The following is a 17,263-nucleotide window of genomic DNA, read 5'->3' as shown; positions in this document are numbered from 1 at the left end:
TAAGTATAGATAGGGACCTAACGCACATCTTTGGTTTAATGGTAAGTAGTGCCCCATGTAAAACAGTACAGCAGATCAAGCTTGTTTTTAGCTCTTCTTTCTCTTACTAATGAATTTTCTTTACTTTCTTCTATTCCACCCCTCTATTTTCTTTACTTTCTTCTATTCCACCCCTCTATTCTGTAGCTAAGAAGATTTCATCTGTTAAGCAACCATTGATAAATAGGTTTAGAACATAATATTAAGAAAAATATTATATAAGAATTTTCAATAAGATATTGCCATGATACAAATTATTTGTATTTTAAAAAATACAATAAGAACTATTTCCAATGACAAAATTCTAAAAGTTTCCTGCCATTCTATTACTTAGCTGATATCTCTAAGGCATTACTTCAATTGCTGTCTTCTAAAAATTCTGTACTCTAGGTTGTTTGAGATTGTACCCTTTTTTGGGTCTGCAACTACTTCTGTCATCCTTAAATTTAACCTCTAAGGGGACTTCATTCACTCACATGGCCTCATATGCTATTGAAATGCAAGTTTCTATCTCCAGTCTGAACTATTTTTCTGATTTCTATAACTGTATACACATCTCCATGTGGAAGTTCACAGAAAATTCCCTAACTCAGGGAGAATCCAATTACAAAAGTGAGAAACCTAGAAGTCACCAAACACTCCTTCCTTTCCTGGGCCCCTTACACTTTATGAATAACTAAGTTCTACTAATTCTATTTTCCCAATCCCATTTAATTTGCTTACCTCTGTATTCCAGTAATCTTGCTACTCATTATTACATCTTCTGTTACTGCAATAGTGAGAAGAGCAAGTGTATTGGAAAGATGAAGCCAATTTTGGAGATGTTAAATTTACATACTAAAGGACCATATGAACCTGAAAAATGAGTGTGACTTGGTAGAAGAAAATGGAACTGAGCAGAAGATAGAAATTTACTCATGATCAACCCAAATTTTGAAAGCATGGGTGCAAATTTATCAGAGAAAATATAATGAAAGGGAATGAAAAGGACAATAAAGAAAGCTTGAAGAACAACAACATTTAAGGAGACGGAAGGAATATAGGAACCTAAGATGCAGGGAAAGAGTAGGAAAATAGAAAAATCATGACAGAGGCACCACTGATGCAAAAGATAAAGATTTCAAAGACAGTGTGGTCTGCATTGACAAATACTCCTTACTGAGTAATATAAGTACTGAAAAGAATCCACTGGCTATGTCAACTAGGATACTTGCGTTGTTATTTATTTTCCTGTCTTGAAAACAGTGCTACAATTAACATGTTTATAGGTATGTCATTACACAAATGCATGAGCACATTTGAATATTTAATTTCTAGTGGAAATGCTGTTAGAGAAGACAGGTTCAAACTTCTAATAGTTAAAATACTGCCCTCCAAAAATAAGATTCTAATTTATATTCCCACTTCCAGCTAATGAGAATAGTGGTTGATGCATTATACAGTGAAGGGTAAGATTCTTTCAGAACTGACTATGAAAAAGAGTGGGTAAAGTAGCTGGCAGAATGATTCCAAGGTAATAATTCATACAAATAGCATTAAGATTAATTAATACTCTGCGTTGAAAACAGAGTCGCATGAAGTCAGTACAATTTGGTAAAGCATTCTAATATCTTTAGGATTAGGAGTTGTTTAGGATAGCCTGAAGATTGTTTAGAGGAGGTAAGTAGACTTGCGTCACAAGAATAAAACCTGAAAGCCAAAACCATAATTGGTTTCATATTTAAGGCACATTGTATTTGTTAATTTTGAATGGTTGACAAGGTGTCTCTTTATATTAATAGCTATTAGACTATTAATAGTACTATTAATAGACTATCTAGACTATTAATAGTCTAGTAGCTATTAATATAAAGACCATTAATAGTACTAGACTGTACTTAACTAGACCTTTTGATGATAAGAGAGACCATGAACAGATTAGCTCACTATAAGAGAGGCTGAATTTATGGTTCTTCACATAGTAAACAGTAGCAATATAGAAGGAAACATTTATGGATTTATTTTATGTGTGCATTTTATATAAGTGATAAAGAAAAAAGCAGATTATGATATTACATATTGCTCTTCTTTTCTTTTTTTGTTTTCATCCTTCCCTCCTTCTCTCCCTCCCTTCCTTCCTTCTTTCCTTTTCTCTTTTCTTTCTTTCCACCCTCCCTTCTTTCCTCACTTTCTTCCTCCCTCCCTTCCTTCTTGCCTTTTTTCTTCCTTTCTTTTCTGTGTTTCTTTCTCTTTTTTTTGGCCCATAGTCAACAGAAACATGGAGTGTTGGCTCATATGCTGTTGATTTGTAGATTTCGCTCTACTGAGGATCCTGAAACTGTAAATAAAATTGTTCAACGTGTTTTACATGAAAAGCTGCAAGATGCTACAGGACCCCCTAAAGTAGATCCTGCATCAGTTAAAATTAAAAGTAAGTTAATTTATCTTATTTATTTATTTTTCATAGAACAGTTTCAAGTTAGGTTTGATCTTGGCACTCATTAAAAATTTTATTTTTGCTGTCCTTTATTTCTGGGGTCTTGCCATCAACAGTATATTTCTTTGGAACTAAATTGGTCCTAATAAAGTATTTTAATTTCTAAAACTACCCTAAACTTAGGCCTCCCATGCAAGCTTTTTATTAACTCCTGAGCAGTTTTCTTTATATTACACTTTATACTTGGGCTATAGAATCCAATTATTAATGAAGAAAGTGACTTTGTATTTTCCCCTTCTTTTTCTTGTTGCTTTCATTTTATGTTCTGAGTGTATGGTATATGGAAAGGTTCATGCCATTTACACATTTGTTTACAAATCTCATTAATAAACCTTATTATATTTTCTTCCCTCAAATTTTTCACCAGTGAAACATTTATAATAAACTTATATGGTATATTTACAACTATAAGTGAAAAATTTAGGTAGATTTTTGTTGTTCTTGTTGTTATTGTTTGTAGGGCCACATAGGACAAAACAAATGATGTTAGGTCCTCACAATTAGAAAATGAGAAATATGAGATCCTCAGTGGAAATTAAGGCCTGGCTAAGGGCTGGGTCATATGTTCTAGAACAGTGCAGGTCTATAGAAATACTATGTGGGCATAAGTATACTGTTACATTTTCTAGAAGTTACATTAAAAATAAAAATAAACATGTAAAATTAATTTCAATAATTTGTATATTCAATCCAATATGTCCAAAGTATTATCATTTAAACAAATAGTCAATGTAGAAATTATTTATCAAATATTTTACATTTTTTGTAGTAAGACTACAAATATATAGTGTAAATTTTATATCGATAGTACATTTCATTTTAGACTAGCCACACTGCAAGAGCTTACTGCCACATGTGGCTAGAGGATACAGTAATGGATACGGCAGCACTGGAAACTAGAGAACGGGGACAAGAAGAGAGAAAGAATACAAAGTGCTAATACAAAATCTGATAGATCTAAGTAGTTGCCTAAAATGGGCCAACCAACCCACTTGCTTAGGAAGGAGGCTTCAGTAGTTAGGGACAGACACATAATTTATGCACCCTAGCATAAAATGAAAATGCTAGACCATTTTTCAAAAAACAAGAAAAAAGTGCTGTTAAAAGTACAAAAATCTAAAACTTTTCTTACTTTCCTGATCTCTCTCTTGGCTTTTCATGATGTTTTCTTTCTTTCTTTCTTTTTTTGAGACAGTCTTGCTCTGTCATCCAGGCTGGAGTGCAGTGCCACAATCTTGGCTATCACTGCAACCTCCACCTCCTGGGTTCAAACGATTCTCCTGCCTCAGCTGCTTGAGTAGCTGGAACTACAGGTGCGAGCCACCATGCCCAGCTAATTTTTGTATTTTAAGTAGAGACGGGATTTTATCCTATTGGTCAGGTTGATCTTGAACTCCTGACCTTGTGATCCCCCTGCCTCGGTCTCCCAAAGTGCTGGGATCACAGGCCTGAGCCACCGCTCCCGGTCTCATGCTGTTTTCATTTGCTGATTATTGTCATTCTAAGAGAAAAAAATAAATTTGCAAATTACTGAGTTTAACTGTTTCTATCACGCAGTGTCTATTTAAATGCATTATAAGTACATTTAACTTGTATTTCAAATCATGGAAATTATGCAACTATATTTCATAGCTTATACATACATGTTTTTCATTTTTGTCAGACCAATGGAAATAGTACAAAAGGCTAAGACCTCTTTTTATTTTCCTGGTTGACATGAGCAAATTCTACCAACACTCTCTACCTTCAGCTTATTGAGGTGTGAGGAAGGACTAGAAGGAAAAGGATATCTGGGTTTCCCTATCTTTCTCTTTCTATGCTATTATTTTCAGCAAAAGCTGTTGGCCAATACACAGAAGTAACAGAAGCAAGAAAGGATATGACAGTATCTTTTGTGCATTTGTGTTTATTAGAATGCCATTGCCTTTTCTCTGGGTTCTAAGCAAGTTTTGGTTCAAACAGAAAACATGGTATCCAGGAGATGTCAGTGCGCCTCTGCTTACTTAGTGGAAGGGATGGCACACTTACCTTCCTGTACTTGCTTTGAGTTTTGCTGAACCCCTGTTCATTGTGGGTCCACTAGAATTCTAATTTCACAGGGAATTGTGAATGATATATGCAAATGGGGTGAAAGAAACCATGGACACACTTATTGTACATATCTTCTCTGCTCACACTATAATTTACTATCCTATTAAACTTAATATTCAAAACACAAGTTACAAGATAAAATCACTAAGAATGTTAAGTGAGCAACAACAGAACATTGTACCAAGCACAAGGCCATTGTGAGAGTGCCACCCAGTGCAGATGTATAAGCCACTCATGAAGCCAACCTTGTCAGTAGTATCAATACGCAAAGCTTGAAATTCTCCTAGGAAGAGCTTGAGGTAGAGAACAGGCTATTTAAAACAAGAGATCAGAGGTGGTCCTTTTAATATTAACCAATAATAAGTTGTAAATTTTTCCTTATTTTTGCCATTTTCCCCACAAGTAGCCAGAATAAATGAAGTCAGAAAGAAGGCTTTCTAGAATATAGATTTCCACTTCATTCATACTATTAAATACTAAAGAGAAAATTAACATTAATATTTTTGCTTTTAGAGTGTCTATCCTTCTACATACAGAAAATAGTTTTGGTCATTAGAACTCTGCTGAGTCAGGAAGTTTGAGTTTAGAGTTTTATATACGTATTGGCTAGGTTAGTGTTTGCACAGAGTTTGAGAGTGACTAGTGAGAAGTCAACAAACTAAGGGGTCATTGGCTGGAGCTGAATGACAATTTGAGGGCAGACTGTATTTCCGAAATCTTAGCAGAAAGAAGACTTCAAAAGGGTAATGCTGTTTTTAACTATGAGTACAAATTTATGGAGCTGCTACTCAGGTAAATGGGACTATGCTTAGAAGCTTAATAATGTAATCTGAAATAATGGTTAATAAAAGTATTATTACATTTGGAGAATCAATACTATGGTTTAGAGCAGCAGTATATCCCATGGAGGGGCTGTGGACTACCTGCATCTTATTTACTGATATAAAATCTGTATTCTTGAGCTTCAACACAAAACTACTGAATTAGAGTTACTGGGAAGAGAAATAGGAGTTTACATTATAAATCTGCTCCCTATGTGACTCTTACCTCATTAAAGTTTAACACACGTTTCACATGCTCTCCAATGTGATGATTATACTATGTCTATGACAAACTTACTGTGTTGCTTTCTTTATATTCTCTAGATCCTGTTTTATAATAAAATCAAACAGTCTTTTAGTATTTGAAATACTTGGAGGCATAGTGTAATTTTGGTGTGCTGATCCTATTCTATTTACCATTTCTGTGTATTTCAGAAATCAACAAGACAGAAACAGACAACTATCTGAACCTTTGTAAGTTTAATATATTTTTCAAATGGCATTACATGAATGTAAAAAGTGAACACTATATGTCATTTAGGTTTACTTTGTGTTGATATTATAGGGGCAGAACAGATAAAGTTTGATGAATTTGTGTACAGTTCATGGTGCTTTATCATATCTTGGAGACACACTTTATTAGTAAGGAAGAGCAAAATTGAAATAACTTCCGAGTGGATGTATGAGAGTCTGCGGCAGTTGTGTAGTGGAAGTGAGTTGTATAGCTGTTAAAGAAGAGGCGCGAAATGTTTACTTATCAATATTCTGTTTGTAGGTATCTATAAGGTAAAACAAATCTATATGTTGTGTTTTCCAGCTAGAGGCAGAAACTTATTGTCACTATATCCTAGATAAAATCTTCTTGATGTTATTAATCCTATGTCATGGAAAGTGCAGGAAATTATTGGGTTGGGGTATATTTTAATAAAATTACTGAAGAAAATAGATCATATCATCACCTATATTTTGAAACTGCTGACTCTAGGCCTGGTACTTTTCTTTTCCTATAGCCGAGAACCCCACCGGGATCTACAGTATACATTCCATAGTTATGGGATTGTTGCACATTACATTTCTCTTAAAAAGTGGAAGAAAATGTGCTACTTAGCAGCTCATATAGTTGTTTAATTTCTAAAATTAACTAAACACAAAACCAAAAGATAATCTTATTACATAAATAGCATATACTCTTGACACCGATATTTACTAGGAACGGACTACGTGCTAGCACTGTGTTAGGCAACAGGAATTCAAAATGGATAAGATATACTCTACCTAAAGCACCTCATACTCTAATGGGACTACATGCATGAGACTAATTTGTGAACACATCATTCTTAAACAACTGTTCTTAACTAAGAGAAATGTTGTTGGCCAATCTATCATGCCCCACTGTGGCATTTTTGTCATGAATATAGGGGAGTGCTACTGGCATCTACTATATGTAGGCCAAGATATTATGGTGCACAAGACAGCCCCTATGACAAAGAAGCAAACGGTTCAACATGTTGGTGGTACCAAGTTTGAGGAACCCTGTCATAAACAATGCCGATATGTATATACACATAAGCACACACACACAGTGTGTTTGTTATACACATAGACATGCACACAGAGTTTTTTTTTTTTTTAAATCATTATTTTGGAAGCACCAAGAAAATCATAACTAATCCAGATTGGAGACAGAGGAGTCAGAGAAAGCATCCTAGAAGAGGTAATAACTGATATAAATTTTACAAAACGAATAGGAGTTACTGATACTATTGGAGCACAAAGTAGAAGAAATTTGGGACATAGTAACGCAATTTGATGCTTAAAACAGCTGCTAATTAATGCACCCACCAATGTACTCCCCCTCATCTGCCCTCTTTTGCAGGCTGTGGAACACGAAGAAGTAAATATCCAGGTCAGAGTCTTAGAATCGTTGGTGGCACAGAAGCAGAAGAGGGTGAATGGCCCTGGCAAGCTAGCCTGCAGTGGGATGGGAGCCACCGCTGTGGAGCAACCTTAATTAATGCCACATGGCTTGTGAGTGCTGCTCACTGCTTTACAACGTAAGTCTTGAACCTTGAGAATGATTGGGAGTGAACAAAGTGCACTGGTTTTGGCAAGAAAATACCTCGTTAATTTTGGGAGATATGAGTTTAGCATAAATTAAAAATAATGTGTATAATTTTATAAATGAAAAATTTATAAATGTTAGTAAGACGTTTTAAAGTCTGGAAATTGAAATGGAATAAAAATATATGTAAATAAATAATCTTTTGATAAATAAACAATAGTTTCTCAAAGACAGCAAAAATTTTAAAGTCATTTTTGGACTTTGAATTTGATGTCAAACAGAAGTGCTCTATCTCTCTGCTGAGTATCTGAATCAAAGATGGAATCTGGATAGGTTGTAGGTCTGACCCTAAGGTGGATACCTCACATGGTAAGAAAAAGAATTAAATATGAAGAATTAGAAGAATTATATAACGACAATATGAAGAATTTGGAAATAGCAAATTGTACAAACGAATAGATTGACTAATTGTATTGCAAGTGTCCATAGCATATAAAATAGTAATACTTTGTTAAATTATTGTGTGGCCTTTATGGCTTTCAGAGAAATCTGTATATTTGTGGGTGGGGCACATGAAGCACATAGAATATATTCATTTCTCTCATTATGTACCAGGTACTTTCCATAGGTCCTTGGAGTCACTGATATCCAGAAATATCAAAAAGCCCTAGAATTTGGAATGGATGACTTGGCTATGGAGTGGCATTTATATTATAGGAAATGGTGGCTTTTTCACCTGGTCAGACCCCTGAGCCTTATTCTCAAATTGGAAAGAGTTCTATTCATAGAAACTGTAAAAAGAAAGAAAAAATCTACACCTGTAGACTAAATTATTTAATATAAATTATTAGACTGGTAGAATTGGTAAAAGACATTTATTCTTCATTTTTTTTTCTCCCCAGATATAAGGACCCTGCCAGATGGATTGCTTCCTTTGGAGTAACAATAAAACCTTCAAAAATAAAACGTGGTCTACGCAGAATAATTGTCCATGAAAAATACAAACACTCAACACATGACTATGATATTTCACTTGCAGAGCTTTCTAGACCTGTTCCTTACACAAATGCAGTACATAGAGTTTGTCTCCCTGATGCATCCTATGAGTTTCGCCCAGGTGATGTGGTGTTTGTGACAGGATTTGGAGCACTGCAAAATGATGGTGAGCATCTGAAGAGAAACTCAAGTCAAAGCTAAATTGATATTTTATGGCATTTAAAGAATGAAATGCCATTATGCCAAAATATGTTAGTTGTTTTGTCATGTGACCTGGGCCAACTAAAAGTGAAGTAAGTAACTTAGAAGACATAAAAATTCCTTCCTGCCTAAATTAATATCAAGTAATTTGCTGCTACTACAGTCATAGTACTGCTAAGATATCTGAAAATACAAATACATCTCATAGCCATGAATTTTTCTTTGAGAATTTACCACTTACCCAATTCTGAAAATTGGAGAATCATAAAGCCACCATTCTCCCCTACTGAAATTTCCTTCTAGTCTTAACAATGGAACGTACATTATTTAAATAACTTTTGGTCCTTTCCTAGGCACTTAATGTTTTACTTAAAGTAGTTAGGAACAAATTATCTTCCCAAATATTACTGTTCTAAAAATATGTATTCTAAGATTCTGTATTGCCTTTTTTTTTTCTTTTCCCTTTTTCCTTTTTGAGACAGAGTCTTGCTGTTGTTGTCCAGGCTGGAGTGAAATGGTGCAATCTCGGCGTAACTTTTCTATTTTTAGTAGAGACGCGGTTTCACCATGTTGGCCAGGCTGACCTCAAAACTCTTGACCTCAGGTGATCCACCACCTCAGCCTCCCAAAGTGCTGGGATTACAGGCATGAATCACCATACCCAGCCTGTATCACCGTCTTATTTATAGTTATGAACACTTGCTTAAGGTTTATAAAATATGTGTATGTCTACAAATACAAAGACTTCTTTTTCTTTTAGGCACCAGTCAAAATCATCTTCGACAAGCACAGGTGACTCTCATAGACACTGCAACTTGCAACGAACCTCAAGCTTACAATGGTGCCATAACTCCTAGAATGTTATGTGCTGGCTCCTTAAAAGGAAAAAGAGATGCATGCCAGGTGAAGGGTTTTGCCTATTAGTATGCTGTGTAATTTGTTGTTTACTTTTCTTTGAAATAATTTTATATTTACAGGAATTTGCAAAGGTAGTACAGAGGAGTTACAACCTCTCACCCAGTTTTCTCCAATGATTACATCTCACATAACTATAGTTCAATATAAGATCTGGGAAACTGACAGTGCTGCAAAGTATATGTCTAATTCTATGGCATTTTATCACATCTGTAGATTTGTGTAACCACCACTATAGTTAAGATGGAGAACTATTCTATCACCACAAAGATCTACCTCAAGGGTAACACTTTTTTTCCCTCCTACTATCTCTAACATCTGGCAATCACTAATTTATTCTCTGTCTCTGTAAGATTGTAATTTTCAAAATGTTGTATAAATAGAACAACAGTATCTTTTTAAACAGAAACTAATTTTGAGTAATCCATTGGTATTTTTGGCTTTTTTTGGTAGAAAAATTTTAGTGATACCTCTAAGTTACATAGATGTGTGTACAAATATATATTTATTTATATATCCCTACATAACTTATCACTGTGTATGTGTATTGAAATTTTACTAGTTTTGGTGGAGTATGGAATAGAAAACTCACTTCCCCTTAAATCCCTGTACTCTTCCCTCTTTAATATTAAATATTAATAAATATAAACATTAAATAATAATATAAATATTAAATATTTGCTTTATATTTTGAGAACCACAGAAGACAATGTTTTGTTTCAACTGTCAAATGTAATTTAGAAAACATAAGAGGAAAAGGAAAGACTATTTGCCTATAGACTTGTTGTTTACTCTTTCCTGATTCCTTTTTTAAAAAATGTCATTTCTGTTTTAGGAATTTCCTTTAGCCACTCTTTTAGTAGAGGTATGCTGGTGAAAAATTCTCTTAGATTTTCTTTGTATCCAAGAGTCTTTATTTCTTCTTCATAACTGAAGCATAATTTTACAATTTGGCACTGACAGTTTTCTTTCAGCACTTAAATTGTTTCCTCTGTGATTTATGCAAGGAATTTGCTGCTATTGGAATCATTTTGTTTCTCCCCAATAGATGAGGTGTCATTTCTCTCTTGCTGTGTTCAAGATTTTTCTTTGTTTTTAGTTTTCAGAAGTTTGACTATGTGTCTTGGCTTGGATTTCTTTGAGTTTATCCTGTTTGAGGTTTGCTCAGTTTTTTGAATATGGAGGTTTATATCCTTTGTCAAGTTTGAGAAATTTTCCGTCATTATTTCTTAAAATACGTTTTCAGTCCCACCTTCTTTCTTCTTACCTTCTAACCACAGCAATGTTTATTTTGTATTATAGTTCCAGAGCTTCTTAACCTTCTGTTTATTTTTTTTTTCCACTCTATTTTCTCTCTGTTGTTCAGATTGGGTAATTTCTATCAATTTATCTTCATGTTTAGTGATTCTTTTCTCTGTCTCCTCTATTCTTCTGTTAAGCCCATCTAGTGAGGTTTGAATTTTGCTTATCGTATTTTTTAGTTCCAGGGTTTTTCTTTGATTCTTCTTTTTGTATTTACTATTTCTTTGTTGACACTTCCTATTTCTTTTCATTTGTTTTAAACATGGTGGTAATCAGTCATTGAGATATATTTATGATTGCTGCTTTAAAATCTTTATCAAATAATTTAAACATTTGTGTTATCTCAGTGTTGGTATCTGTTGATTGCCTTTTCTCATTCAAGTTAAAACTTCTTCTGTTTCTTTGTATGATGAGTGATGTTCAAATATATCCTGGGCATCTGATTATTATTTTTTCTGTTTTTGTTATTGTTGTTGTTATATCAGGCTTTGAAATTTATATTATTTTATTTAATTACTTTCTTTCCTCAAGCTTTTATTTTAGGCTCGGAGGTTATACCTGCACAAATGTTTCATGGGTAAATTGTGTGTTGCTGGGGTTTGGTGTACAAATTATTTCATCATGCAAGTAGTAAGCATAGTAACCAATAGGTGGTTTTTGTCCTTGCCCTCCCTTCTCCCATCCTCAATCCTCAAGTAAGCCCCAGTATATATTATTCCTCTCTTTGTGTCCTTATGTACTCAATGTTTAGCTTCCACTTATAAGTGAGAACATGAGGTATTTGGTTTTCTGTTCCTGCGTTCATTTGCTTAGGGTAATGGCCTGTGGCTGCACCCATATTACTGCAAAAAAACATGGTTTCATTTTTATGGCTCCATAGGATTCCATGGTCTACATGTACTGTATTTTCTGTGTCAACAGTGGACTCACTGTTGAGAGGCATCTAGGTTGATTCCACGTCTATTGTGAAAATTGCTGCTATAAACATGCATGCATGTGCCTTTATGGCAGAATGATTGGTATTCCTTTGGATATAATATACCCAGTAATGGGATTGCTGGGTCAAATGGTAGTTATGTTTTAAGTTCTTTGAGAAATCTCCAAACTGCTTTCCAAGTGACTGAACTAATTTACATTCCCATCATCAGTGTATAAGCATTCCCTTTTCTCCACAACCTCAACAACATTAAAAAACATTATTAAAAAGTTTTTTGACTTCTTAGTAATAGCCATTCTGACTGGTTTGGGACAGTATCTTATTTTGGTTTTACTTTGCATTTCCCTAATAATTAGTGAAATTGAATATTTGTTGGCTGCTTGTATGTCTTCTTTTGAGAAGTATCTGTTCTTGCCTGTATACCGCTGTAAACAAAATACCTGGACTGGGCATGGTGGCTCATGCCTGTAATCTCAGCACTTTGGCAGGCCAAGGTAGATGGATCACCAGAGCTCAGAAATTTGAGACCAGCTTGGGCAACATGGTGACATCCTGCCTCTGCTAAAAATAAAAACACTATCCAGTGAGGTGGTGTGAGCCTATAGTCCCAAATACTTGGAAGTTCTGAGGCAAGATGATTGGTTGAACCCAGGAATTTGAGGTTGCAGTGAGCTATAATCACACCACTGCACTCCAGCCTGCGTGACAGAGCAAGACCCTGTTTCAAAAAAAAAAAAACAAAAAAACCCAATATTAGGTAATTAATAAAGCAAAAAGATGGTTTAATTGGCTCATGATTCTGCAGTCTTTACGGGCAGCTTGGTGCTGGCATCAAGCTGGCATCTGCTCAGTTTCTAGGGAGGAAGCGTATAATCATATCAGAAGGTGAAGTGTGAAATGGGAGGGAGCAGATACATCACATGGCGAAAGCAGGAACAAAAGGGATAGGGTGGTAGGGGAGGTACTGCATACTTTTAAACAACCAGATCTCACAAAAGCTCCCTCACTATTGTAAAGATAAGTCCAAGTCATGAGGGATCTGCTCCCATGACCCAAATACCTCCCACCAGGTCCTACCATCAACATTGGGGATGACAATGCCACATGAGATTTGGGTGAGGACAAAGAACCAAATTTTATCATTCTGCTCTTGGCCTCTCCCAAATCTCAGGTCTTCTCACATTTCAAAACACAATTATGCCTTCTAACAGTCCCCAAAAGTGTTAACTCATTCCAGCTTTAACTCAAAAGTTCAAAGTTGGCCAGATGCCGTGGCTCACCCCTATAATCCCAGCATTTTGGAAGGTCGAGGTGGGTGGATTTCTTGAGTCCAGGAGTTTGAGTCCAGCCTGGGCAATGTGGCAAAACTGCATCTCTACAAAAAATAAAAAAATTAGCTGGACTTTGTTTTGTATGCCTATAGTTCCAGCTATTTGGGAGGCTGAGGTGGGAGGATTGATTAAGCTTGGAAGGTTGAGGCTGCAGTGAGCCATGATTGCATCACTGCACTCCAGCTTGGGTGACAGAGAGAGACTTCATCTTGGAAAAAAATGAAAAAATAACCCAAAGTCCAGAGTCTCATCTGAGATAAGGCAATTCCCTTATACCTCATCAATCTGAATTTCACTGTCCATATAACTATTAGCATTTTGGTCACAACCATTTAACCAGTCTCTAAGAAATTTCAAACTTTATCATTCTGTCTTCTTCTGAGCCTTCCAAATTCTTCAATTTTTTTTTTTTTGCCTCTTATCCAGTTGCCAAGTCACTTTCACATTTTCAGATATCTTTAAAACAACGCCCCACTCATGGGTACCAATTTTCTGTGTTAGGTTGTTCTTGCATTGCTATTAAGGACTATCTGAGGCTGGATAATTTATAAGAAAAGAGGCTTAATTGACTCATGGCTTTTCAGACTTTATAGTAAGCATGATGCCGGCATTAACTTGGCTCCTAGGGAGGCATCAGGAAGCTTATAATCATGGTGGGAGGTGAAAGGGCAGCAGGTATATCACATGGTGAAAGCAGGAGCAAGAGAGAGAGACTGTGGCAAGGTGCCACACACTTTTAACCAGATACTGTGAGAACTCAGTTGCTATTGCAAAGACAGCACTATGCCATCAGGAATATGTTACCCAAACCACTCCCACCAGGCCTCACCTCCAGCAATGGAGATTAAACTTCAACATGAGCTTTGGGAGGGGACAAATATTCTAACTATATCTATTTTTTTCCTCATTTTTTAAAGGAGTTTTTTGTTTGTTTGTTTGTTTGTTGATTTGTTTAAGATTCCTTATAGATTCTGGACATTGGACCTTTGCCAGGTGCATAGTTTGCAAATATTTTCTCTTATTCTGTAGGTTGTCTGTTTACTCTGTTAATAGTTTCTTTTGCTGTGCAGAAGCTCTTTAGTTTAATTAGGCCCAAGTTATTAATTTTTGTTTTAGTTGTAATTGCTTTTAGGGTCTTTGTCATAAAATCTTTGTTAAGACTGATGCCCAGAATGGTAGTTCCTAGATTTTCTTCTAGAGTTTTAATAATTTTAGTTTTTATGGTTAAGTATTTCATCCATCTCAAGTTGATTTTTGTATATGGTGAAAGCAAGGGGTTCAATTTTAATCTTCTGCATATGGCTAGCCAGTTATCCCAGCAACATTTATTGAGTAGGGAGTCCTTTCCTCATTTCTTGTTATTGTCAGCTATGTCAAAGATAAGATGGTTGTAGATGTGCAGCTTTACTTCTGGCTTCCTTATTTGGTTCCATTGGTCTATATGTCTATTTTTTGTACTAGCACTGTGATCTTTTGGTTACCATAGCTTTGTAGTATTGTGTAGTAAGTCTGGCAGTGTGATACTTGCAGATTTGTTTTTTTGTTTAGGATTCCTTTGGCTATTTGGGCTCCTTTTTGGTTCCATATGAATATTATAATAGTTTTTATTTATTCTATGAAAAATGACATTGGTAGTTTTATAGGAATAACATTTAATCTGTAAATTTCTTTGAGCAATATGGCCATTTTAATAATACTTTATCTCTCTATTCACGGGCACAAACTGTTTTTTCATTTGTTTGTGTAAACTATGGTTTCTTTCCCCTTTTTTTTTTTTCCTTGGGACAGGGTTTTACCCTGTCAGCCAGGCTGGAGTGCAGTGCCACAATTGTAGTTCACTGCAACCTTGAACTCCTGGACTCAAGTGATCCTCCCAACTCAGTCTCCTGAGTAGCTGGGACTACAGGAATGCACCACCACACATGGCTAATTTTTTAGATTTTTGGTAGAGACAAAGTCTTGCCGTGTTGCTCATGCTGGTCTTGAATTCCTGAACTCAAGCAATCCTCTTGCCTCTGCCTTGTAAAGTGCTGGGATTATGGGTATCAGCCACTGTACCTGGCCTTCAACTATGATTTTTTTCAGCAGCATTTTTTAAATTCTTATTGTAGAGATCCTTCACCTTCCTAGTTATCTGTATGCCTGTGTATTTTATTCTTTTTGTGGCAGCTGTGAATGGGATTGCATTCTTGACTTGACTGTCAGCTCAGATGTTGTTGTTGCATAGAAGTGCTCCTCATTTTAGTACATTGATTTTGTATTAAGAAACTTTATTGAAGTTATTTATCAGTTCTAGGAGCCTTTGGTGCCATCTCAGCCCACTACAACCTCTACCTCACAGGTTCAAGTGATTCTCCTGCCTCAGCCTCCTGAGCTGGGATAGAGGTGCCCACCACCACACCTGCTAATTTTTGTATTTTTAGTAGAGACGGGGTTTCATCATGTTAGCCAACTTGCCTTAACTCCTGAGTGATCCACCTGCTTCAGTCTCCCAAAGTGCTGAGATTACAAGTGTGAGCCACTGTGCCCAGTCTTGTTCCATTAATTGTATAATTGAGAGATCTTGATGTTAATTTCTATTTTTATTGCACTGTCGTCTGAGAGTGTGACTGGTATGATTTTTAAAAAATTTGTTTAAAATTGCTTTATGGCCAAGCTCATGGTTGATCGTAGAGTATGTGCCATGTGCAGATGAAAAGAATGTATATTTTCTTGTTGTTAGGTGGAGTTCTCTACGGACATCTGTTAGGTTCATTTGGTCAAGTGTTGAGTTTAGGGCCAAAATATCTTTGTTAGTTTTCTGCCTTTTAACACCTTTAGTGGGATACTGAAGTCTCCACTATAATTTTGTATTTATCTAAGTCTTTTTCTGTAGGTTCTAAGAACTTATTTTCTGAGTCTGTGTGCTCCAGTGTTGGATGCATATGCATTTACAATAGTTAAGTCTTCTTGATGACTCGAGCACTTTATCACTTTGTTACACCTTTCTTTGTCCTTTTTAATTATTACTGTTTTAAAGTCTGTTTTGTCTGAAGTAAGAGTGGTAACCCCTGTTCTTTTTTGTTTTTCATTTGCTTGATAGATTTTTCCTTATGCCTTTACTTTGAGACCGAGTGTCATTGCATTTGAGATGGGTCTCTTGAAGACAGCATACAGTTGGGTCTTGCTTCTTTATCCAATGTGCTACTCTGTACCTCTTAAGTGGGGCATTAAGCCTGTTTTTATTCAAGTTATAATTTTGATATGTGAAGATATGATCCTGCCATCATGCTGCTAGCTGATTATTCCATAGACTTGATTGTATAGTTGCTTATAGCATCCATGGACTATGTAATTGTCTTTTTGTGGTGTCAAATAATGGTTTTGTTGTTGTTGTTGTTGTTTTAGGATGGCGTTTCACTCTTGCTTCCCAGGCTGGAGTGCAAAGGTTCGATCTTAGCTCAATGCAACCACCACTTCCTGGGTTCAGGCAATTTTCCTGCCTCAGCCTTCTGAGTAGCTCGTACTACAAGTCCATGCCATTACACCTGGCTAATTTTGTATATTTAGTAGAGACGGGGTTTCTCCATGTTGGCCAGGCTGGTCTTGAACTCCTGGCCTCAGGTGATCTGCCCACCTTGGCCTTCCAAATTGCTGGGATTACAGGCATGAGCCATTATGCCTGGCCAGGTAATGGTCTTTTTTTTGCCATATTTAGCAATCTTTTAAGGACTTCTTGCAAGGCAAATCTGGTGATAATAAATTCCCTTAACATTTGCTTGTCTGAAAAAGATTCTATTTCTCTTTCACTTACGAAGCTTAGTTTGGCTGGATATAAAATTCTCGGTTAGACTTTTTTTCTTTAAGAATGCAGAATAGGGAGGTGGATCCAAGATGGCCGTTTAGGAACAGCTCAGGATTGCAGCTCCCAGTAAAAGCGCAGAGGGTGAGTGGACGCCGTGTTTTTATTGCCCACAGACTAGGAAATTCCCGGGCAGAGGTGCTCCATGGTCACCAGCGCGGCTGTGCCGGCCAGCGCCGGCCGGCGCCGCTGCTTTGCCCCGCGCGGCTGCTTTGCCCCGTGCAGCTGCTTTGTTGGCGCCCCGGAGCCGC

General features: G+C 36.2%; 1 protein-coding gene across 1 annotated transcript in view; it reads left to right on the top strand.

Moving 5' to 3' along the window:
• Positions 1–17,263, top strand: part of LOC108294651 (transmembrane protease serine 11E) — a 62,062-nt gene that overhangs the window by 22,766 nt on the left and 22,033 nt on the right. The window contains exons 5-9 of the mRNA XM_017516577.2: positions 2,286–2,449; positions 5,863–5,901; positions 7,304–7,481; positions 8,392–8,651; positions 9,447–9,589. Coding sequence (XP_017372066.1) covers positions 2,286–2,449; positions 5,863–5,901; positions 7,304–7,481; positions 8,392–8,651; positions 9,447–9,589 — 784 coding nt within the window. The remainder of the gene's footprint in view (positions 1–2,285; positions 2,450–5,862; positions 5,902–7,303; positions 7,482–8,391; positions 8,652–9,446; positions 9,590–17,263) is intronic.

This window comes from Cebus imitator, unplaced genomic scaffold (assembly GCF_001604975.1).
Source record: "Cebus imitator isolate Cc_AM_T3 unplaced genomic scaffold, Cebus_imitator-1.0 Scaffold594, whole genome shotgun sequence".
In the NCBI taxonomy this organism is placed as follows: Eukaryota; Metazoa; Chordata; class Mammalia; order Primates; family Cebidae; genus Cebus; species Cebus imitator.
This window is presented reverse-complemented; position numbering and strand designations above follow the sequence as displayed.